Genomic DNA, 24,705 nt, shown 5'->3' with positions numbered 1-24,705 from the left:
TAGATTTTCAATGACAATTCCTCTTTCTAGTTTCTTTTTTATGACTAAGTGGCTACTAATATGAAATATGAAGTAATACACAAACTATTAAATTTAATAGACACTGACCTCACTTTGTAGTTCGTATACTTTTTTAGCTTGGATGACGTCATTCTGATCAGGTAGGCATGTCCACTGATGTAAGTAGTTCTTGTAGTCTATATCACTAACCAAGGCCTGACATTTCTTGGCTAGCACCACTCCCAGCATGTCCACTGGGCTGGTGTACCTGGTTTTCCACTTTTCAAAATCTTTCTTATATTCTCGTTCACTCTGCATTTTGGCTACATTCATTGATAACACAAGCTTTGGGTCATCTTGCAAACTCCGGAATCCAATATGGTGTCCAAGTTGTTTCCGGTAGCCTTGTTTATATTTAAACTGAAATCAGAGGAAACATAGTCCTTTTATTAACACAAAAACCAAATTACATTAAATTTTCTTTGTTTTTATATTTGATTTTAAAAACTGAAATGAGAAAAGAGATGACCATGCTAACTTAGTAAGAAATGTTTTCTCACTTAGGCAAATTTTAGTTAAGTGGAGGCTATCAAAGAAACCTAATGTAGTTGAGTATCAAGTAAGTTTACGTTGAGAAATTAATTCCAACCAGAGGTAGAAATATATCATTGGATATGCTAGACATGATATATGCTGACTTTCCAGATTACATTTTTATCAAGCCCTTGTTAGATTATTAGGGGAATGATAATCTCATGAGAAAAAAATATACGCTGAATGGAAAATATTCTTGTTAATATACATAACCACAATACTCAGTTTCACGGTTATGCATATTAGTAAGATAAATGACTTGGTCACCAGGCTTAAAACTGTATTTATTCAGTAGCAGGATTTTTAGATATTTGTCATATCATTATGTCATACACCTTGTCCTATTTGGGAATCTATGTCTTGCATGCATGGGTGGCCAAATGGGTAAAAATGAGTTATATAAATGAAAGAGAGTAAAATTAAAATCCAGCATTCAGATTCTTTGGGAAAAATTACATTGCAATGGATGACAATAACAACAATGATAATGAGTATAATAACATCTACTGGATGTTAGGTGCTAAACATATATTACTACTCAGGTAAGTAGGTCCGGCTTTCTCACAATACTCAGTTTCATGGTTATGCATAGTAAAACTACTCAGGACTTTAAATTGTGTAGCTTCATACAGACAATCTGACAAAGTTGCTTATAAAAACTAGGGCCATAAAGTCTCTATGGGCACAGATAAATGCATATCAGAATCTCATTTATTCTGGCCTGACCTCTTCTAGCAATAGACTACCACTAAATTTTGAGACACTCTATTTTAAGATACTTAAAAAAAAACACAGGATAAACCACTAATAGGATGATCAGAAGATTGAAGAACTTATTAAACTAAAGCCAAAGGAGAGCAAATAAGAATTTGAAATGTTTGAGGAGATATCAAAGAGAAGGGAAAATAAGCTACTTTGTGATGCTCTAGAACAGAGACTGATTGGTAAAATATTTAAGATTGAAAATAAGAAAGTGTACAATGACAAATGGAGATGATCCAATAAGGAAATGACCTGCTTTGAAGGATTCCAAAAGTTTATATTTGTAAATATCCACAGATTATTAGACCTGGAGAAAAGATCTGATGCTGAGTGGGAAGATGGGATTAAATAATCTTTATGTATTTTCTAACTCTAAATTCTGTTATTTTAATGTATTAAATTATATATTTAAAATAGCACTCATTTTCTGAAATTTTATAGATATAACAATCACTTGAAACTGAAAGGAAATACAATATCTACAATGGTGGGAAAGTTCACTTTAGCTGATTTTAAAGGAAGATTTAAAAAGGTTCTATCTAATTAATGGGTTCAAAAGAAAAGAAATTAGGTACTGTCAAATGTTGGGTTGTTCAGAAATTATTGATGCTATTTCTTCAATTCCTAAACTATTTTTAGCATATAACATTAAATGAAAATGAATTTACTTTCTGGGGAATATTCAAGCATCATTATCGCTTTAGGTTCATCATTACATCGATTCTAATGAGGTATTGACAGATAAGCTAGAGAGTGTGGATAATATATTATCAGATTAATTATCTAAAGCATTTCTGGAGTGCCACAATTTGATTAGGCAGAATTTCCCCTTAAATTCTTAGAATTTGTCAGATTCTGTCTTTAACAACTGTCTCTCCCTTCTGTACTTCAACCTGTATTCTGAACCAGATCATTCTTTTGTTTTTGAGATTTTCATTAAGAGGTAATATTTCTCTATGAAACTTTAGTAATTTATTCTCTATCACCAATATCCTATGAATTTTTTCCCATTAATTTTTGGGATTAGCAAAATTAAATGGTTATAGGTAGATAGTATCTAAGTGTAACATACAAAAATTTAACCATGTTTAGTTTATTTGTCAGATATATTACCCTTTCTAGTAATTAGAAGCTACTTTTTGGAACACAAAGATCCTTGTTCTCTGAACTTTAAACCAGACATCCAGCAGAAAGTAGAGTTAAAGCCCTCTGATACTTATGCCTAAATTTCTGAGCCTTTCTGGATTTTTGTATGCCCCAAGCTAATTAATTGTAATGATGTAAGTAAAAGGATGGGCTAAATAAAAATAATTGACACCTAATTTTACACTATCTACATGTAATATTGTGTTGTTGAGGCTGATTTATTATCTAGCAATTTGCCTTTGTCCAAAATATATAAGTAAAAAACAGGAAAATTAATTTGAGGCCACAGTAGAAAAACTGAAATATCTTTGGTGTATCTCAAGACACAACATGTTAAAGCAATGATCTGACAGGTGTTCTGGCTGACCTGCAAAGAAGCCCCTGTTCCTATTTGAATAGTGAAAGATAAAGTGCAGTCTGTTTAACCAAAGAGGGAGGAGAAGATGAAGGGAACAACATTACATTTTGAAAAGTAAAGTCTATCTACAAAAATAGTTGTCAACATTATGTCATTCTGATAAAAATATCCTCAAACAAATCAAAATAGAACTTACATCACTAGCAATGTCCCTTGAAGCTTTGGCCAGCTGTACTGAAATCGCATCTACCGGGAGATCATAGCCTTTCTTCAAAGCTTCTTCCCATCCAAGTTTATACAGTTTCTGAAAATTAAAGAAATTAATTAGCATTATTTTTTCTTTATTAAAAATCTCAATAGATTATCAAGCAGAAGTTTACTTCAGAGAATAGTTATCAGACTCTAATATCATCTACTCGATCTCTATAAAGATATTGATAAAACCCCAATAGGTTTTATAATAGAAAAAGTACTGAGGCTGTATCATGTGACCTGGCTTGATTTTCATTTTGGCTCTGAGAATCCTTAGTGGTATATTTGAACAACAATATGGTCACATCGGGTATATAAGGTACCTTTCCTCCTGCTGTTAACTACAGTCTGGTTCATTGTTCTAAAGATCAATATTGAGAAAACTAAAAGAAAATGAGATCACAAAATTTTAATTATTTAAGTGATAAAAGTAATAGATAAAATATCTTTTTCAAAGTTGCAATAAATGAATTAACCTATGTGAGTGTTAAAACTGGATAGTAACAAAAATAACAGTTATCCAGTACTTTCTATTGACAGCTAATTTTACACTATCTACATGTAAAATAGTACCAGGTACTATGCTGAGAGCTTCCTATAGAATTTCTCATTTGGTCCTCAAAGAAATCTAATGTCATAGGCACTTTTATGATTTTATTCCTAATTTTAGGAATAAGAAAACTGAGGTTTATAGAGGTAGGTGATTTGCTCAATATCAAGTAACTCATAAATGCCAAAGCCAAAACACATACCAGGTCTTTTCTTTGTGTGATGCCAGGGATTGAACCCAGGGCCTTGTGCATGCAGGACAAGCACTCTACCAACTGAGCTATATCCCCAGCCCACACCAGGTCTTTTTGATGCAATTTTGTTTTGTTTCAACATTTCCTTATAAACAAAGTAGATACAGTACCTGCCTCCATGTAGCATATGGCTGTAGCTGAAGGTACATTCTGCAACTTCCCTAAGCCAAACAGCTTGAGAGTCACTCACTTCCATGGCTTAGCATTTACATCAGTTATTTACTAGTACATCATTTACAGGTTTAATAAGTCTTAAGGTTAAAACATAATAGTAATATTTATGTACTTTTACCTGACTAAATAGTGTTTGATTCTGCTTGGCTTGTAAAATATCCGGTGTGTCAGGCATCACATGGATCTTGGTCTTATCTTTATTCCAATCAATTGTGTACAAATGCTGGGAAGAGAGGAAAAAGATACATGAAATCTGAATAAACTGGGACAAACAGGAAAGAAAATAAATATACAGGTGATTTGAACATGCTTACTTAGAACAAGTAAATAATAACTAAAGTAAGATATGATTCAGAAAAAGATATTAAAAACTCAGATTTTACTTTTTTGAGGGGATATTAGGGATTGAAACCAAGGGTGCTTTACCACTGAGCCATGTTCCCCAGCCCTTTTTATTTTTTATTTTGAGACAGGGTCTTGCTAAGTTGCTTAAAGCCTCACTAAGTTGCTGAGGCTGGCCTCCAACCTGTAATCCTCCTGCCCCAGTCTCCCTAGTCACTGGTATTACAGGGATGCACCACTGCACCTGGCTTTTACAAACTTGGATCTTTAAAAAAATAGCGTTTTAGATAATTTACATCATCTAGAATGGATTGAAAGTACTTCAAGATAATCATTTTAAAATATAAGTGATTTCCCCAACTATGTATAACTCGAATGCTCTAATAAAAATATAAGTAATTTCTAATCTTACTAGAAGGGCAAGGGAAAAAAATGTGAGATGAGTATCAGAAAATGGCATTGAAAATGCTCCAGAACTATTTGCCACTTCCTGGAAATGGTAGACCCGAGTTAAATTTCTCCAACAGAAATCAAAGCTGGTTAACCTTTCCTCACTTGGGAGTTATTCGTCAGGACAACTGTTCTCGCTACCTTGTTCATGGTGTGTGCATTCTGCTTGGCAAGCACCATGTCCATGGAGTCAGTCAGCTTCTTAAACTGGAAGTTGCTAGGGTGCTGGCGGTATTTCTGGTCGCTGGCATATTCAGTGGCTTTCTTGGCCTTCTCCACTTCGAGGGAACCGGCTGGACTCCAGCCAAGCCCTTTGTACCATTCATTGTAGTCCTGCTTATATTCATTCTATAAAGAGAAGAGGCAAATTCCGCTTTACCTAAATGACTTAGACACCAAAGTGTGGCATTGAAGACTGTACTCTTCCTGCCCATCTAGGAATCCAACCATGGCCCAGGTGGAGGGAACCTTACATCACTCTGGATGTGATTCATGTTCCTGGTCAGCTCAATGTTCATGGCATCGGGAAGGAGGATGTACTTGTGGATCAGATGCTTGTAGTTAGTGTTGGTGATGTTGGCTTGGGCATCCTTGGCAGCTGTGACACTGAGCATGTCTGCAGGAGTGTGGTAGCTGGTCTTTGTCTTCTCATAGTTTTTCTTGTACTCTCGGTCAGATTGCATCTTTGCTACTTGCATGGAGTGGACTAATTTGGGATCATCTTCAAGACTGCGGAAACCAAACATTTTTCCCTTCTCCTTTTCATAATTGTACTTGTATTTATACTGTGAGGAAAATATAAATGTGCTTAAAGAGCAATTCCGTGGACTAGAAATCATTCCAATATCAATGTTTTGTATTTCATTAAAAATGATACTTGTAGAGAACCCTATAGTTCACAAAACACATTCTTGACATTCTCTGTGCGTTCACAAAACACATTCTATGACATTTCTCAAAAATACACCTGGTAAGGTAGATAGCAAAGTTCTTATTACTGCCCCCATTTATTTCATAGATGATTATGAGCTGAAACCAGAGAGATGAATGAACTTGTTGAGGTAGCTAAGGATTGGAGCCTAGGTTTTGCGATGCTGTATCACACTGACTTATACACACTGTTGTTATAAGAATAAGAAAGAATTCAGCAAATAAGAGAAAAACACAATGGTCTAAGCAGTTTAATACTGCCCTGGGGAATAGTCATTTGCTGATGAGAATAGATTCGATTATGAATTACACAGCATAATTTTAGAGTGACTTTATATTTGTAGAGTTCCACTTCTTTTAAGGCTCTCTAAATTAGCCTAACTGGGAAGAAATTTTACTACCACCATAGTTTCTAGAGAGGGGAAATAGTAACACACAGAAAGAACTGTTTCATGTAGGAAATGTATTGACAGTGCTTGCTGGTACACCGACTTTCTGGGGGTGAGGGGAGCCTTAATTCACAGAGTTCACCATTTCTGGGGTATAAATATTCCCAAGACAACTGATGTCAAGCTGCCAATGGTTTTAGCAACTGCTTTGCAAAATTTCTGATTAGTTGAAAAAATAGGCTGTCATGAGCCCAAATCATGATCATTTGTCATGAACTCAAATGATGAGCTTCCCTGCATGACACCACGGGAGACAACCTGTCAGGAAGTCATTCCTAAGAGGCAGAAGGCGAAAACAACACAAGCCTTTACCAAGACAACTTGGTGAAGGGCTTTGGTTTCTACATGTTATCGCCTTTCTAACAGAATTCAAAGTTCACCTAGATCTCCAGAGGCAGGGAGCCAAGATCTATGAGCATCATAACAGGGTTAGCAGTCTGTCTTTCAGAAAGGCCAGAGACAACACAGGAACGAGGCTAAGAGGCACACATGGAACACAGTGAGGCCACTGTTGGCAGGCATGCCATTGTTTCTCATTTTACCCATCCCTGTTTCCAGAATGCAGTCCTTATATTTTGGTTTCCTGGAAGCCCCAGCACGACGACCGCCTTCCTACACACTTACATCACTTGCAATATCTCGTGAAGCCTTTGCAGCTTTGATAGGAATCGCATCTGTTCGGAGATCATAGCCTTTCTTTTTAGACTCTTCCAAGGAAAGTTTGTAGAGTTTCTGTAATAGGCAGAGACAATAGGTTTTTGTCTAAATGGGAAAGCCTGGATTTATTCTAGAAGATTGAACTAGCTCTGTGGCAGTCTTTCAATCTGGGGCAAGAGGCTTTGTTGGTGGCTTAATGGTTGAATATCCTCATGAATAACACAAGTGTGTTTGAAAAAAAGTAATTACAAACTCAAACATATTTTCAAGAAACCACCAGAAAAAGGTAAAAGGCCCTGGTCTCTGTCAGGTTGCAAATACACATGAAATATATAAAATCTAGTAGGTTCTTATTGATGTATTTTATCTGACAAGGGTTAAAAGGAAGACTACAAAACATCAAAAGAAATGTGCATCTTCATACATCAAAAGAAAACTTCACTGTGTTACAATTGACACTTTTATTTATACAATCATGTGAATTCTATAATTTTAAAAGTCAGCAATTCCAAATCTCCGTGGAATTTAACCGAAGGGAAAAAGATGGTAGGATTAGAGGATTTCCTTGCAATTATGGTTAGGATGAGAAAGGAAATGAAATAAAACATCAATGCAGTTTCTAACAAGTGTTCCACATTCCTTGGAGAGCTTGCCCCAGTTTCTTCAAAATGCTCATCTTCCCTTTCCATTTAACCCTTCTTTTGGACTTCATGGTAGAGAGGGCTCTCTAAAAATGAGGTCCTGGGACTTTTACTTTCTTTTCCTTCCATTGGTAACCCCCACACCATCTCTTCCTGCTGAGTCTCTTAGTTACCAAGTGTCTACTCCAAAACAAAATTCAGTTACCCTTTAAATTCCTAACTGCTTATCCCAATTCCCATTGACTGGCCACTCCATCTTTTAGCAGAGCAAGATTAGAAATGGAAAGATTCTTGTTTGTAGATTTCCACTACTGTTCTTTAAACATTGACTCACATAATTGAAACAGTTCTTGATTAATTTGTTTTTACCGGTTTCAAACAGGTAACAGGAATTATACTTACATCACTCATATTGATTGCATTGGCCTTCGCCAACACAATCTGGGGGATATCAGGCATGATGTGGACTTTGGTCTTGTCAGCTTCCCATGCTTGTTTGTAGAGGTGCTAGAAAGAAAAGTATAATATCTTTAAAGGAGCTCACTTGGCACACAAATATCACTATGCAATATATTATATGCCTAATTTTTGCTTTTTTTCCTAGGTTTAAAGAAAAATTTTTAGTGAAAAAGGCGTTCATTCAAAAAATACAGCGGAGAAGATATAAGAAAGTGAGAGTATCTTAAACCCTTTATCTTACAGCCCATAGATATCATCCTAAAGTTTTCTCTATATAATACAACTCACAGTCCTTTCAAAATGTAAATCAAGTCACATAATACATGACATTCCACAGCTTGCTCTTTTACTTAATGTAGATTAGACATCTTGGAACCTTTCTAAAGTAATTGACTTCATTCATTTAAAAAGCTGCATAGTATTCCATTTGGTGGTATAATCCAATTGATTTAACCCTTTCTTCATTGATAGATATTTAATTTGTGGTTTTCAGTCTTTTTCTACCACAAGCAACAATGACAGGATATTTGGGGTGGGCCTGGAGAAACACACAGACACTCAATCAAAGAAGGACTTGCTACCCAGCTTTTGGCAAGACAGCCTCTAGCTGTCAGCTCCTAGGGCTTGCTGCCTTACCCAAGAGCATGCCCTTCCCAGATGCCCACATCCAATTACCCATCAAGCTGGGATACAAAGGCCTGTTCATTTCAGCCCATTGTGGTGCCACTTTTAACATGTGACACCTGAGAGCCCGTCATGGCACTGGCCAAGGCTTTCTCAGGTCTGTATTATAGTTCAATTTCTCTCTCTGCCCACTCTTTCCCTCCCACAGGTACTAATCCCTAAAAAAAATACCCCATTCCCCTAATTCCATCTCAATATTTTCTCTCAGAAATCCTAACTTGCAAGAATAGTTATTATACACATGTATTATGTGTATTTTTGCATAATATTAAGGATTTCTATAGGATAACGAACATCTGCATTTTTCATTTTAACAGTTATTGATTAAAATTGTGCATTAATATAAATTCCCTTTCTGATACTGTGTATGACATACTTTTTACTATTTATAAAGCTAGTAAGTTAAAAATGCTCTTTAAGTCAGGCTTAATTAAAACAATTAAAACTCCCCAGACTAGGAGTTGGCAAACTTTTTCTGCAGAGGGACAGATAGTCACTATTTTAGGCTTTGTGGGACACAAGATTTCAACTTTGATATTATAATGCAAATGCAGCCATAGACAATATATAGATGAATAGCTGTGTTATGGTAAAACTTGCTTTACATCTGGTTATGAGGCTGAGGTGGGAGGATCAATTGAGCCACTTTGACACCAGCCTGGGCAACATGGTCTTAAAAACAACAAAAAAGCAATAGTTTTATAACCTCTGTTTTAGGCCAGTATTACCAGTGGAATGTTCTGCAAAGATGAAAATGTTCTGCACAGTCCAATATAGTAGCCTCAGACCACATAAAGGTATTGAGTACTTGAGTACATGGTTAATGTGAATAATGAATTATTATTATTTAATTAATTTAAATATAAGTCATCACATATGGCTTGTGATTATGGGATTAGACAGTGCAATTCTAGTGGAGAGAGCAATGGCTAGTCATAAGACTCCATGTTCTAGTCTAACCCCAGCCATTGACTTTCTGTGTCCTCATTAGAAGGTCCTTGTCTCTCTGGGCCACACTTTCCTTAACTCTGCAATGAGAAGATTCAACCTGATAATCACCAAGATCTCTCTCAATATCATTTGCCATTTCTATGATTCTCATTTTGGCATCATTCTCCTAAAATGTTCATTCTAACACTGAAAAAGTGAAAGTATCTAATATTTTAAAAATCTATCTTCATAATAGTTTAGATTCTAAATTTTGAAAAGGAATACCGAGGTTTGTGCCTTGTTTAGGCAGGTCCCTTTCAAGAAGGTTGGTCTTCTTGAAAAATCTGTCTCCAGAAGAGATGCCAAAGGATTTACCCCAAGGTTGAGTGTATATAAGACAGCTGTATTTCCAGTGCAACCAGAACCATTATTTTCTCCAATTGTTTATGGTTAAGGTCTGAATACTTTTTCCTTGCTTTTGATAATCAAAAGCATTTCTAATTGTGATCTACACAATATAACCAGTGCTGCTATAATTATTTTATTATTTTTAACTTTAAAAAATAGATATCTAGGGTTGATGCTTGTTGGTTTTGATACCATCTTATGGAAAATAAATATAAAAATATAGTAAGCTTTTCTAAAAGTTATTTTAGAAAGTTACTCTTTAGTTTTAATAAATGGTACAAGAAAATAGTGGTATACAATAGTGGCATACAAAACTTATTGCCATGACTACCCAGAGAAGGACCTGATTCTTCCTTTTTTTTTTTTTTTGTTTTTTTGGTACTGGGGATAGAACTCAGGGGGTACTCTACCACTGAGTTACACTCAAAGTCTTTTTAAAATTTCATGTTGAAACAGTGTCACATCTAAGTTGCTGAGGCTGGCCTTGAACTTGTGATCCTTCTGCTTTAGCCTCCCGAGTAGCTGGGATTGCCACCTGCACCAACACACCCAGCTGAGGAGATTCTGGCTCTGAATGATGCTACAGCCATGTAACCCAGGAGTTTTCTTTGATCCCATCAAAGCAACCAGAAGCACAGCTGCAAGTCTCAGCTGTTACCTGGTGCTCTGCTGGTTCAGTGCCATGAATTCTACTCAACCTCACCTTGGACAAAAGGGACTTATTTTCAATATGTATATAAAGAAAGGATCCCTATTTTATTTTTTTACTTCAATGTGATAGGATAATTCATTAAACAGTTGGGGGAATAATTTCTGTTTTTTTTTTTTTATCTTCAATGCCCTTTTTCAAAGTAAAGTAAACCTCAAGTATGATCCTTATTAACTGTGTTAGCAAAACTTGTAGATTAAATCTGACATGCCCAGATTTCCTTTGATGCATATGAAACACTGTATTATTGAAAGACTTACTTCATTCATAATTTTTGCATTATTCTGGGCCAAAACCATGTTCATTGAGTCCATCAATGTGGAATACTTCAAAGTATCTGGGTGCTGGCGGTACTTCTTTTCACTAATAATCTCCATGGCTTTCTTGTTTTTCTCAGCTTCCAGGGAGCCCAGAGGGAGCCATCCAATGCCCTTCATGAAGTCAGCATAGTCAGCTTTGTACTGATTCTGCCAAAGAAGAAGAAATGATTCAATGAGAAGAAATCAGAACTTCCCAGAATCATGAGTATATATTTAATATTTCATAACTTCCACTTCAGTTTTCAACCAGCAGTGTATTTAACTTTGACCATTTTTGCCCCTTTTTATCTTTGTTTATATCTCCTTGCATGGGAAATTAAAAGTAAACGGAAATATCTTTGTGATTTGCTTCTCTTGACACTTTCATAAAGACTGGTAAGAAATACCAAGTCGATTAATTGGCCAAGAGACTATTTTCTCCCTGAGAAAGTGACTATGTGACGTCTCTTACCAAGATTTCCAAGTTCCCTTGGTAAGTAGATTACTTTTGCAAGCCCCATTTCTCTCTTTATCAGTCTTTGATCATCTATATCCAATCCAATCTATATCCCATTCCTCAGACAACCCAGAACCCTCATTGGTTCTTGATGCAAACTTTATTCTTTTTCTTCCCAACAGCTGTACCATAATTGCTCTCATTCATTCAGGACTGATGTATCTTTCTGGCAATTAATAGTTCAGGTTTGCATTCCCACAGAGAAACGTAGGCTCGGATTGGGGCTGTCTGCTTTTGGTTGGTAATTTAAATTCATTTCTTTCAGCCACCAAATAACCTCTTTAGCCAAATTCCTGACTCTGAACCCTTCTCTGACTTCCCTATACTCATTCCAAAAACAGCCTGTCATTGTCTCCTCAATATATCATCAGTAAGATAGACAATTGCAAAAACAGACTTAAGAATGAAAGCAAGTTGGGAGCGAGGAGCTGGAGTTATTGCATTATCTGATTTCTTGCTTTCCTTTTTATTCCCCTATCAGGAGCCTTTAATGCATTTGATTCCCTTTGGTAGACTTTTTTCCTTCAACATTCTCTTCCTGAAACCGAATCTTATTTGCGCTTGCTGAATTCACAATCCAACAATGTTCACAACAACAGCAGAAAATAAGACTTTAGTTTCTAGAGTTAATCACCATTTTTTAAAAGAAATAAATTCAATGTAAGGTAACAAATAAAACCCCTCATTGGTAATTTGCACATGATTTTCAGGATTTTAAAATGTCATCATTGATAGTCACTCACGACTTGCTTCTTTTTTTTTTTAATATATATTTTTTGTTGTGGTGCTGAGGACCAAACCCAGTGCCTCTCATGTGCTAGGCAAGCGCTCTACTGCTGAGCCACAACCCCAGCCCCAAGATTTGCTTATTATCTAGGGTAAATGTTTGTTAATGCTGTGGTTTTCACATACATCACTTTGAATCTGCATCATATTCTTGGCCAATTCAAAGCTCATGGCGTCAGGAAGCATGTTGTAGGTATGGATCACATTCCTGTAGTTGGTGTTGGTGGCCACTTCCTGAGACTTCTTGGCGGCCACCACACTGAGCATGTCTACTGGTGTGTGGAAGGATGTCTTGGATTTCTCATAGCCCTTCTTGTATTCCCGGTCTGACTGCATCTTGGCCACCTGCATGAAGTGCACCAGTTTGGGGTCGTCTTCCAGGCTCCGGAAGCCAATGTGCTTCCCTTTGGCTTGTTCATAGGCTTGCTTGTATTTGTACTGTGGAAGGAGAAGAAAGTGTGGCAATGAAAATGATGAAGGAAGGAGAACAAAGGATCATTCACAAGTCACAAGTCTTAGGTAAAGAATTTTAGAGCGCTCCTAAAGTTAGTCGGGGAGCTAAGTTTTGTGCTTTAAATTCCATCTTAGACTTGAGTCCACAGAAAGACAGTAAATCAGAGTTAATCAAAGAGATGCAAAACTAAGTTGGCTTAGGGTGTTTGAGAAAGCTCTTCTTGTCAGCTGTCCAAGCACAGAAAAAGCTGCAGGCATGAATCTTCAGGCTGCATCTTTAAAGTTCCAGAGAGCCTGGCCATGGGTCTGCTGGGTAAAATGTGTAGACTGCACCATTACCTTTGCTTAGAGTTGTCTGTAAATAATTTGAACACCCAAAAGAAAAATTTGAAAGTAAGACTCGGCTACTTTGTACCTTAAAGAATGAATGAATGATTAGAGAGTGCTTAGACTGGGGGAAGGGAGGCATTATGGTTTAGATAAGAGGTGTCCCCCAAAAGCTCATGTATGAGACAATGCAAGGACTTTCAGAGATAAAATGAGTAGATTATGAGAGTTGTAACCTAATCAGTGGATTAATCTCCTGTTACAGATTAACTGGTGGTAACTACAGGCGGCTAGTGTGTGGCTGGAGGAGGTAAATCACTGGGGATGTGCCTTTGGGGTTTATATTTTGTTTCCGATAAGCAGAGCATTCTCTGCTTTCTGTTGCCATAACCTGAGGTGCTTTCCTCCACTGGGTCCTTCTACCATGATATTTTGCCTCACTTTGGTGCAAAGCTATGGGATCGGCTCTCTATGGAAGAAGATCTCTGAAACCATGAGCCAAACTAAGCTTTTCCTCCTCTAATTGTCCTTGTCAGATCTTTGGTCACAGTGACAAAAAATGCTGACTAAAACAGGTGGGAACTTGTGAGTTACATGGGATGGTGTGTCCACCAAAACTAAACGGAGTTGACCACAGCTCCGCAACACCCACAGGCACAGCTCATTTCTCTCCTTCACTGGGCCCTCAGCAGGCCCAAAGGAAACACTTACGTCACTGGCAATGTCTCCAGAGGCTTTTGCAGCCCTTATTGAGATGGCGTCAGGCCTCAGGTCATATCCTTTCTTCTTTTCTTCTTCCCAGCCAGCTTTGTATAGTTTCTAGACAATGAAACAGAAAAATAATAGCATGTTACTTGGGTTGGAATGGGGATCCTGATTCCAAAGTGGTTGGCAAGTAAAGACAGACATTCCAAAAATATTAGCTCCCTCCCACCTTCTTCCCCATCTACTTACATCACTCATGGTGATTTGGTTTACTCTGGAGAGCAAAATGTCTGGAGTGTCAGGCATGACATGAATGGTGGTCTTGTCTTTGTTCCATTTTTCAGTGTAGAGCCTCTGCAACACAAAGGTCAGTGCATGATTTTTGTAGCAGGACAAGCTTGTAATCATGCTAGCAAGAGGAAGAGAGTACGTCTCCATGGTAAAAGAAGTTAAATCTGATATGTGATATGGATGAAATAGCAAGACAGCTAAGGAAAATGGATATACAAGAAATATAACCATCAAACCAGGGGAGCCCTCTTCCACTGGAGAAGCAAATGCCATCCTGCCCCCATCTCACAACTCTATGGAGCTCTGTAGTTCTGTTGCCTCTGTAACATGATGGCGAGAGATGGCCTGAGGTCAACAAGAAGGCTCCCTGGACATGATGAAAGCTATGGAATCCCCTATCAGCACCACCAGAACCATCAGAAAGGTGAAGGTACTGAAGTAGCTTACAGGGGCACAGCTGGGCTCAATAGGAGGAGCTCTTGAGGGCTCCCTGCTGGGGCCAGCTGGTGGCTCTTACCTTATCCATAGTCAGTTTGTTGCTCTTATTCAGTGCCTGTTCCATTGTGTCCATGGAGTACGTGAACTTCAGCTTCTCAGGGTGCTGTCGATACTTCTTCTCACTAAGAATCTCTCCTGCTTTCTTTGCTTTTTCCACCTCCAGGGAGTCTATGGGGACCCAGCCGATCCCTTTCATCCAATTCGTGAAGTCAGATTTGTATAGATTCTTTACAACAATAAAAATTTTCCTTTCAGAAAAAAGCCAGGGCTTGCATTTCTTTGTCTACATGACTTATTCATTAATGAATCGGGGAAAAAAGGTGAGGGAAGAGTGGAGAGGAGGGAGAATGCCTGATTTTTACTCCCTATGGTCTTTTGGGATAAAAAAAAAAATTCACAAAATGCATCATATGTTGGGTCAAACATCTAAAGTTTAAAAAAGTATTATTTTTATATATCAGATACGTATGTTACAACATCAGCGAAGCTACATGTAGTTCAAATACAACTTCAAGTTCTGCAGGAGGTCCCTGGAGAACAGTGAGCCCAGCAAGGAGTGCGTGGCTTTCCTTCCTCTCTCCCAGCTCTAGAAATGGACTATGAGCTCTGCTGCCATCTGGTACTTACGTCACTCTGGATCTGCATGGCATTCCTGGAGTGTTCCACATTCAAGGCATCAGGCAGGAGAGTGTAGTTGTGGAAGGGTTGCTTGTAGTTGGTGTTGGTAGCAACCTCCTGGGATTTCTTTGCAGCTGTCACACTGAACATATCCAAAGGTGTGTGGTACCTGGTCTTGCTGGCTTCGTAGCCTTTCTTATACTCACGATCGGACTGCATTTTGGCCACATTCATGTAGTGAACCAGTTTAGGATCATCTTGAAGACTGAGAAACCCAATTTGCTTGCCTTTGGCTTTCTCATAGGCCTCCTTATATTTGCACTGTTTCAAAGAGAAGAGCAAAGCAAAGTTTGATAGAGTAGATGTCAATGTCTGATAGAAACAGAATTTACATAACAAGCAAAAGCCAAATTCAGTTTTAATCCAGGTAACATCTAAACTTATTTATTTATTTATTTTAGTATTTTAAAAAAACTAGCAAAATATTTCTAGTGGATGGTCTTGGCACCTGTTCAGAGGATAATTAAGAATTGAATACTTCGTTTGTATCCAGATTGTTCACCAGTAGATTCTCTGAATATGCTTAAAGGTTCCTCAAAAGTTTGTTAAGTGTTTGATGTGTGTTTCTTATCTTGTTTCTATTAATTTCCATTACCTTAAAGTAGTTGTGTAATCATGAGTAAATTTCTGCAAAGCTGTAATACAAACTATTCAACTTGAACAAATTTTTACTCTATTGAGGCATTTATATGAATTCATTGAGAAAATATAATTTAATCTGTAAAGAGTAATTAATTAATATCTTATTATTTAATTTATAATTCTTCCTGGTTTTTATTTCACTTGATTTTTTTATTTATGGAAATTAAGAAATTAAAACAGCATATTCTAATAAAATACTTGGAATTTCTTTAAATTTAGTGATATTTTGGTAGGTCAAGACTTTTTCTGGGCAGGATCCAAATAAAAAGGAGTTCTTATGTTCATAATATATTAATGAGAGCTTCAACTTTTTCATAATGTGGAAAAAAAAGGTTTTTTTCTTGATAATAGTTATGTTGAATTTTTAAAGATATCTTATGTGAAGCAATGTAAAAAACATCATTGGCATTTAGGATATTAGGAAATATTTGTATATTATAATTTCTTTGCTCCCTTATATAATTCATAGTCTCATCTTCAATGTACAGATTTTTAAAACATATATGTGTGTGTGTATGTGTGTGTTTGCGTGTGTATGTGTATAAATATATATATGCATATATATATGCATATATATATTGCATATATATATATATATATATATAGAGAGAGAGAGAGAGAGAGAGAACTATTTTCAAATTAGACTTACATCACTAGCAATATTCCTTGAACTTTTTGCAGCAACAATTGGAATAGCATCTGGTCTCAAATCATAGCCCTTAGCAAGGGTTTTCTTCCAGTCTGCTTTATAATGAGCCTTCAAAAATAGGAAAGATTATTTATTATTTGACATTATAAAAAGAGGAATGAAAGAGGATGCCAAAATATTTCTTATAAAACATGTCATAACACATCTCTTCCTATGAAGAGAATTCAGTTAGGCTTATTCATTCATGTTTTACATACATATTAGATTCTTTTTTAAAATGTCAGTAAACTGTACATGCTATAATCTTAACTGATTAAAAACTGTATATGTTGGAGTAACAAAGGAATAAAAAGATAGTTCCTTGAATGTAGGATAACAAAAAATTTTCATTTATTTTTTCACAATTTTCTATATTTTACATAATAGTAATAAGTGTGTAATACATTGGGCAAAGTTTTCATAATAAAGCACTTCAAACTTATAGAGAGACATGGATGCTAAAATAAAAAAATCAGATATTAATACTACCCAGCTTTAACTGACCTTCATGCTTAAATATTACTTAAAAAATTAGGAAAGAAATTTCAAATGAACCAAAAATCTGGAAATTATTACCAAAAAAATATATTTGGAGATAAACCAGATAAACCTAAAAATGTTAGAAAGAATGACTAAGCCTACTTCTAAAGAAATGAACAGTTATATCTGGGTTTGATTATAATTTAAAAAAATTGTTTTTATAACTATAGATTGACAGCATGCCTTTGTTTGTTCAGTTTTTTTATGTGGTGCTAAGGATTGAACTCAGTGTTTCATACACGCTAAGCAAGCACTCTGCCATTGAGCTACACATAGCCCCAGCCATGATTATAATTTTATATCAGAATTTTCCAACATTCTTTTTCTAAAAAAGAGAGCCAGGCACAGTGGTAAACACCTGTAATCACAGCTACTTGGAAGATTGATACAGGAGGATTGTAACTTAGTGAGACCTTCTCTCAATATTAAATTTAAAAAAGGGCTGAGGATGTAGCTCAGTGGTATAGTGCTTGCCTAGCATGCATGAGGCTCTGAGTTTGATCCCTAGTACCATAATAAATAAATAAATAAACAAACAAATAAGTAAGAAACAATTCATATAGTGAATTTAAACATCATCACCATTTATGTGTCTAGACTACCTAAGAGACAGGCTAACTACATTTAAAAAAACAGAGTTTCTGAAGAAAATTGAACTCTTGGAAATTTCAATAAATAATTGAAACAAAAGTTATACTAAGAAATATTAACCTTTACTACTGACTATGCATTTCTGTATTTTACAATCTTGTCTATCTCATTTTGTTCCTTTTTTCCCTCCAAAATGAAATACCAATTCCTAGACGGATTTTACCACCCATCAATGAGTCACAGCCCATAGTTTGAAGAAGTCCACATTAAACAAAATTTTATGGTGACCTTTAGTCACATGTTGCATGATAAAGGGCTCAGTTTTCTCCCTTTGAACTACTCAGTGAAAAAGTTATCCAGAACAGGAAGGAGAAGCTCACATAAGCAATATGGCACCACGCCAAATACTCAAATACTCACATCACTCATGTTGAGGGCATTGACCTTGGCTTGAATAAACTGAGGCAATTCAGGGTCAATAGTGTACTTGTGCTTCCGTTTCTCCCCCTCTACCTTGTAGTTCAACTGCAAACAAAGGAAGAAGTGTGCAGATGTCATCAGCTGACGTGACATGAGTTTCACCAAGCACTCACTTCTTTGCAAAAGAAGGCTTTCATTTGTGATTTCCACATACATGGTAATGCCTTACTTTGGCAGGGAGGGGACTCGTGTAACATAATTGGTGTTCTCGTTCCACTGGACTGTAGCTAGGCAAGGTGGTAGCTCTGTGTTTAAAGTGCTGAGAAAGGCAGACCTGACCTCTTGAAGTTTATAGTCTAGTAGAGGATATAGATAATAAACATGTGAACTATAAACTATAGCTAAAATTTATGATGTGTTGTAAATGGAGTAACTATAGGAGAGGAACAAGGATGTTCATAAAGGTGCTCTGCAGAGGGGACATTTATACTCAGATTTGGAGTAAGGGCAAAAATGCATTCAAGACCCTCAGGCTGGAAATGGCCTGGCCACCTTGAAGATCTGAGAGCAGCCTGAGACCTGGGGCTTGAATGTGCCCAGGGCAGCCAAGAGGGTTAGCCAGGTGGGACAGGCCCTGGAGTGGAAAGAACTTTCAGTCAAGTTAATGAGTTAGGTTTTAAGTTTCAAGGGCAGTTCCTAAGAGGTGTTACATATAAGACCTCTGGCTATTGTTTGAGGCACCAGGCAGATAGTCCTGACTATAGGTGTTGCAGTCATCCACATGAGAGATTAGGAAGCCAGATGTAGGATGGTGGCTGCGTAAGCACAAGCATCCAGTGAGGTATTTAGGACCTTGACTTAGCAGATATACAGGATGAGGGGCTTCCCAAGGAGGTCTTACAGGTGACCACCACATTTCTGGCTTCAGTAACCAGGCAGACACTGATGGAATTTTTTAGGACAGGGAAGACTTAATATAGTGAGAATATAGTGTTCCTAGCTAACTAGAAAAACTCAATGAGAATTGACACCACCGTACTTAGTACAAAATAAATCAAAAGAAACTACACCAATTTATGACCATTGAAATGGAATTCAATCCTTAAACATCTGCAGTAATACAAGGGCAGGGACTACCCTAAGATGTCAAGTCCACTAAAGTGTTCCCCAGTTTCCAAAACCTAGGGCTAAGAACAAAATCATTTTCTTTGCTTTTTACTTACCTCTCTCCTTCTGATGTAGGCATTTTAACAGAACTCTGAAATTACTAAATGATTCAAGCCCAAAGCATTATAATTAGCCTCTGACTGAAAGAGCAAGGGTCCTGGAATCTGAAGTAAGACCCAGGATGCCTGCAAATAAACTGCCTATCCCCTCCCCAGAGGCCTTATCCTAAGATTGCCTCTTAGAGCATGAAGCTGTTATAAAAGGGAATTAGGACATTATGCTTCTTTCCTGTGTACCTGGGTAGAACTGTTGCAACTCAGACAGAGTAGCAGATGATAATAGTAATAATGTCATTTTACCATGTATAATGGGTGAAGGTCTGTTTATAAATATCACAAACAGTTAACATTTGGAAAATAAATTTGGAACATACAGGTTTTCCCCTGACTGTTTTTACCTGTGTTTTATACCTCTGAAAGTAGTTTATTAGTTAGCATAGATGCATCCTCATGTATTAAATTAAGGATGGTGGAGTGGCTGTCACAGGGGATTATTCATAAACAAATCCTTTGAAGGGAAGCCACTTACATCACTTAGCTGCTTTGTGTTCTGCTGAGCCAAAACCATGCCCATGGAATCAGGCACACTTGTGAACTTGATGGTATCTGGGTGCTGTCGATACTTCCTCTCATTTAGTGCATCGCCTGCTTTCTTGACCTTCTCGACCTCCAGAGAGCCAATAGGGATCCATCCAATGCCTTTGAAGAAGTTGTTATATTCGTCTTTATATACATTCTGTAAAAGAAGAAGCTCATGTGAAGAGGCATCCTAAGGAATATTCAAGGGATGTTTCTTAGGTTTGCATTTCTATCCAAGGAAAATAGACAGCAATTCTTTCAGTATGCTCGTGTCTGACCATGTCTGTCACAGGGATTATTACCTGGAATTTGATGAGAAGAAAAAGCAGTTCTGTTGTTAGAGTGCATTATACTGCACCAGAAGGGAATCTAGGTCATATATTTCCATGGGTACTGCTAAAAAAATTTTGTCTCTTATATGACAGTAAATTGGACTTTCTTTTAGATTTCACTGAAGACTCAAAAATTTTTGAGTTTCATCTACACTGTCTACCTGAGCTATTCCTGATCTAGCTGGGTAGAAAAATTTTTATGCAGCACCAATAAGTGAGTACCCTTTCTTCCCTTTACAGAAGACAATTCTTACAGAAATCTGGCTTCTGCAGAAAGAAATGCCCTGAATGTTAAACACCTCCCTGTGCAGCTCTCCATGAATCATGCTGCAAGCACAAAGCCTTCCCAGTTCATTTTAGATGACTCATTACATAGATTTACATGGTTGACAGTGTGACCTTGTGTTAAAAAAAGAAGAAGAAGAAGAAAGAAAGAACGAAAGAAACCTTCCTAAATTTGGAAAGCATCAATAATTCTCCTTTTTTGCATTATACAGCTATCACCTTAGAAGCAAGCCCACAGAAGCACATCTGGCTGAGAATCAAGGTGGCTTATGCAGTTAATGGAAGGCAGTTTTACCTTTCATCCATAATTTAACAAAGTGTCAATTATTATAAGCACAAAAAGCCAGCAAAAATATAACTTATCTACCATGCCTTTTTAAAACAAATGTTGTTTATATTAAAGCACATTTTTAAAATATTGCATCGGAAGCCTAATAAAATGGAGAAAAATGATCACCCTCTAAGTACAAGGATCTCTGGGTCTGTCATGATATACATACTTACATCACTCTGAATTTGATTTGCATTCCTAGTGTGCTCGAGACTCATGGCATCAGGTAGGTATGTATAATGATGCAATGGCTGTTTGTAGTTGACATTGGTAGCCACATCCTGGGCCATCTTTGCAGCTGTAATGCTAACCATGTCCCCAGGTGTGTGGTAGCTGGTTTTGGTATTCTCATAGTTCTTCTTATATTCACGGTCGGACTGCAACTTTGCCACATTCATATAGTGGACAAGCTTGGGGTCATCCTGGAGGCTTCTGAAACCCACATGCTTTCCCTTTGACTTCTCATAAGCTTCTTTGTACTTGTACTGCAGAGGCAGAATTTGGTTGGCAAATTATTTGATAACAAATATCTATACTAAGCACTGGGAATACAAGGGACAGCAATTACATTCACACAGAGAGGCACTGGGAACATCATGACATTTTGGAAGAGCGATCAAGAAATGCAAACCACACCTCGCCTTCTTCAGAAATTTCAGAACTCAGCTGGGATTTCAAGAGAGCGTTATGATAAATTCAAGACCAGCTCTCTTCCATTGCTTTGACTCCTATAGGTGATTTGCATGTAGAACCATAGTTAAAAACAACTCAATTTCCACACCTAAAATGAACATGTCACCTTCTAAATATAAAACCAATATATCTTGGTTTCACAGGGATGTGAATCCTCCTGATTCAATATGTGATTTCACATCATGAATGTGAGTATTAGCTATGCAGCCTTTGCCTACCTACTGATCAAAACAGTCCCCTTCCAAACTCAGAGATGAAACAGCTATGAATGAATTAAGGGGCTACAGTAAGGGCAGAAACTGCTGCCGGTTTTTCTCGTCAGTAAAAACCTATTCTAAAAAGCGAATCTGTTCAAAGTTTATCACTGCTGGGATCAGCAATGGGATGTAGATTGAGCTATCCTATAATAGGTCAAAACCTCAATTTTTGTGTGAGGGAATTCAAATCGACCTAAACCCTACAGACACTGAGCTCCTGCAGTGTAAGTATGCATTGTTAAACAAGGGTTTAGCAGGTGCAAGCAAGGATTATCAAATGATCACTAGGCATGTAGTGAGAACATTGGCAATTGTCCCCCCACACAAAAAAGATATACTTCAAAATTTTGTGTTTGACTTAAAACTAGAAATGTATTTCATAGCAATGTGCATTATGTGCAAAGTCTTGAAGATGTTTTCAGTACTGTTCCTACAGGGAAAGATGTAGAGGCCTTATGCCTCCATCTCCTATGTGGGCTGTACACATGGTTGTTTTCTTTCTTAAACCAAGATGGTAGCCCCTGGAATAGTGTGTGACAGTGAACCCTGCAACACATGCAAAATTTTTGAGAGGTGTGGTGGCGCACGCCTATAATCCCAGCAGCTCGGGAGCCTGAGGCAGGAGGATGGCGAATTCAAAGCCAGCCTCAGCAACTTAAAGCACTAAGTAACTCAGTGAGACCCTGTCTCTAAATAAAATACAAAATAGGGCTGGGGATATAGCTCAGTGGCCAAGTGACCCTGAGTTCAATCCCCAGTACCCTCTCCCCAAGAAAAGACAGGAATAAGAGTATATTTTTTTAAAAAAAAATTACAGATGAAATGGGCATCAATTTACCTGTCTCAAAATGTTATGCTAAATTAGTGGGCTTTAAAAATTTTTGGTTTATAAAATATGTACATTTATATAATGTCTTTTCAATCTTTTAAATGTAATTATAATGCAGGCAGTCATTTGAATTTAATGTGTTAGTGTCACTCAGGGTGTTCCCAATGAAAATAAATGTGGGTTGTCAGGGAAATGTGTCAGCAAAGGTAATTTGGGCTATGAATCAGGGGAGAATGCCACTGTCAGATTTATGACAGAAAATTCTGTACCAAGTGGGGTCAATCGAAAAGAATAAAAAATGTTGAAAAAGTGACAGGTTTTCAAAACAATCTTTTGTGGAGAATGCGAATGTCATTAATTCAACATATTGTTTTCAATGTGGTATCCATTTAAACAAGCACACATCTGATTACTTCTTAGAAAGGCAATCACTCAAATTTCACCTAAGACTTTTACTCACATCGCTGGCGATGTTTCTTGATGACTTGGCTGCAGTGATGGGGATAGCATCAGCCAGGACATTGTTGCCCTTGGCTATTAAATCATGCCAGTCCCGTTTATAACAGACCTAGGATGGAAGAGCAAACAAGGGTGTCAGCATGCTGTGCATTAAACAATAGGGGTTGTTTTGTTCTTTTCCAGAAGTAAGCTAAAGGAGTCCCCCCTTGCACACCCTCTTCTAGGAAATCACAGGAGCAAAGTGTCACCCTTTGTGTTTAGCATGAAACTCCTGGACTCTGCACTTTATTCACCCAACGCTGGTGTTGGCACATACTGAAAAGAGATCCTGAAAAGCTGGAATAGATCCAGGGGAGAGTAATGAAGATTCTGGAAACCCTGGTATGTAAGGTATGAAAATGAAGCTGTTCAGTCTCATGAAAGGAAAGTCAAGAGAAGACCCAGTGATCAGCTTTAGAAATTTTAGGGTTATTGTGAAAAATAAAATAATGATTTCATTTATTTTCATTTTTATGGAGAGTAATAAGCTCCCCCATAAGCAAAACTAGGGAAACTAAGTAGAAATTTTAGGGAAATACTTAAGAAGAAGGCAATGTCCTGTGGTTTTCCTATATTAAAAAGGGCCAACTCAAGAGGCAAAGAACATTCCCATAGATCCTCCCCTTACTGGGGGCCATGTGGGAAACTGAGCTACTTAATTATCAAGCCATTCTCTTATTCCAAAATTCTGTTGTTTTATTGTCAGCTCTGAGTTTCACACACTAAAGGTTCTACTTACATCACTGATATTGTAAGCATTGCACTTAGCCTGGATGAACTGTGGAAGATCAGGGCTCATAGTATACTTATGTTTCATGTCTTCTCCTTTCGCTTTATATAAGATCTGCAATACACAGACATGAAAATAAAAAACTTTACACATCATGCTAAAAGAAAAAGGTCCATCAAGTGCACACTTAAAAGGAGTTAATCCTAACACAATCTCCCCTATTTGTGTTGTTAAAAATCACCAAAGGCATTTTCTTACATAAAAAAAAATCTTATTATCTTTAGGACTATTCAATAATTATTTATGTTAAAAGAGCAAAAAATCTTTTAAGTACATAGAAATCTTTGGCTGCCAGAGATGACAGGAAAGTCAATCCAAACATGAAAACTTCACATGAATAACAAAATTCACTAAAGCCAGATGACTTTATTTTCTTGCCTGTGGAGTTAATAGCTCTAAAAGTTTTGTTTTTGGTTTTTGTTATTTTTAGGGTTTTTCATTCTTAGAGAGGAAATAGCAGTTAACTGAGTCTTTTATTTCTGTAAAACCTTTCCCATTCTATCAGTATATGCATATAATATTTTTCTCATAATGGGCAGGTGCTTACACATGAATCTGGTACTCTCAAAAGGTTTATCATTTTACATTTATCCTATTTTGTCATTGTAAAAATTACATACACTTTTCACAAAAAAAAATCGAAGTATCTGACATTGCAATCTTATTGAACCCTCTTGGTAATAGTGAATAAACGAATATTTC

At 37.0% G+C, this 24,705-nt stretch overlaps 1 protein-coding gene across 1 annotated transcript in view; it reads right to left on the bottom strand.

Annotated features, from left to right (window-relative positions):
- Neb (nebulin) overlaps positions 1–24,705 on the bottom strand; it is a 202,939-nt gene that overhangs the window by 132,796 nt on the left and 45,438 nt on the right. Inside the window, exons 34-52 of the mRNA XM_058573519.1 lie at positions 23,953–24,057; positions 23,176–23,283; positions 21,110–21,421; positions 19,939–20,145; positions 18,184–18,288; positions 16,594–16,701; positions 15,252–15,563; positions 14,644–14,850; positions 14,085–14,189; positions 13,842–13,949; positions 12,477–12,788; positions 11,009–11,215; positions 7,961–8,065; positions 6,885–6,992; positions 5,355–5,666; positions 5,023–5,229; positions 4,208–4,312; positions 3,057–3,164; positions 109–420 (exon numbers count right to left, since the gene is read on the bottom strand). Of these exons, the coding sequence (XP_058429502.1) occupies positions 109–420; positions 3,057–3,164; positions 4,208–4,312; positions 5,023–5,229; positions 5,355–5,666; positions 6,885–6,992; positions 7,961–8,065; positions 11,009–11,215; positions 12,477–12,788; positions 13,842–13,949; positions 14,085–14,189; positions 14,644–14,850; positions 15,252–15,563; positions 16,594–16,701; positions 18,184–18,288; positions 19,939–20,145; positions 21,110–21,421; positions 23,176–23,283; positions 23,953–24,057 (3,453 nt within the window). The remainder of the gene's footprint in view (positions 1–108; positions 421–3,056; positions 3,165–4,207; positions 4,313–5,022; positions 5,230–5,354; positions 5,667–6,884; positions 6,993–7,960; positions 8,066–11,008; positions 11,216–12,476; positions 12,789–13,841; positions 13,950–14,084; positions 14,190–14,643; positions 14,851–15,251; positions 15,564–16,593; positions 16,702–18,183; positions 18,289–19,938; positions 20,146–21,109; positions 21,422–23,175; positions 23,284–23,952; positions 24,058–24,705) is intronic.

Source organism: Marmota monax, unplaced genomic scaffold (genome assembly GCF_021218885.2).
Source record: "Marmota monax isolate L192 unplaced genomic scaffold, Marmota_monax_Labrador192_F-V1.1 WCK01_AAM20220418_F8-fsc00048, whole genome shotgun sequence".
Taxonomy (NCBI): domain Eukaryota; kingdom Metazoa; phylum Chordata; class Mammalia; order Rodentia; family Sciuridae; genus Marmota; species Marmota monax.
This window is presented reverse-complemented; position numbering and strand designations above follow the sequence as displayed.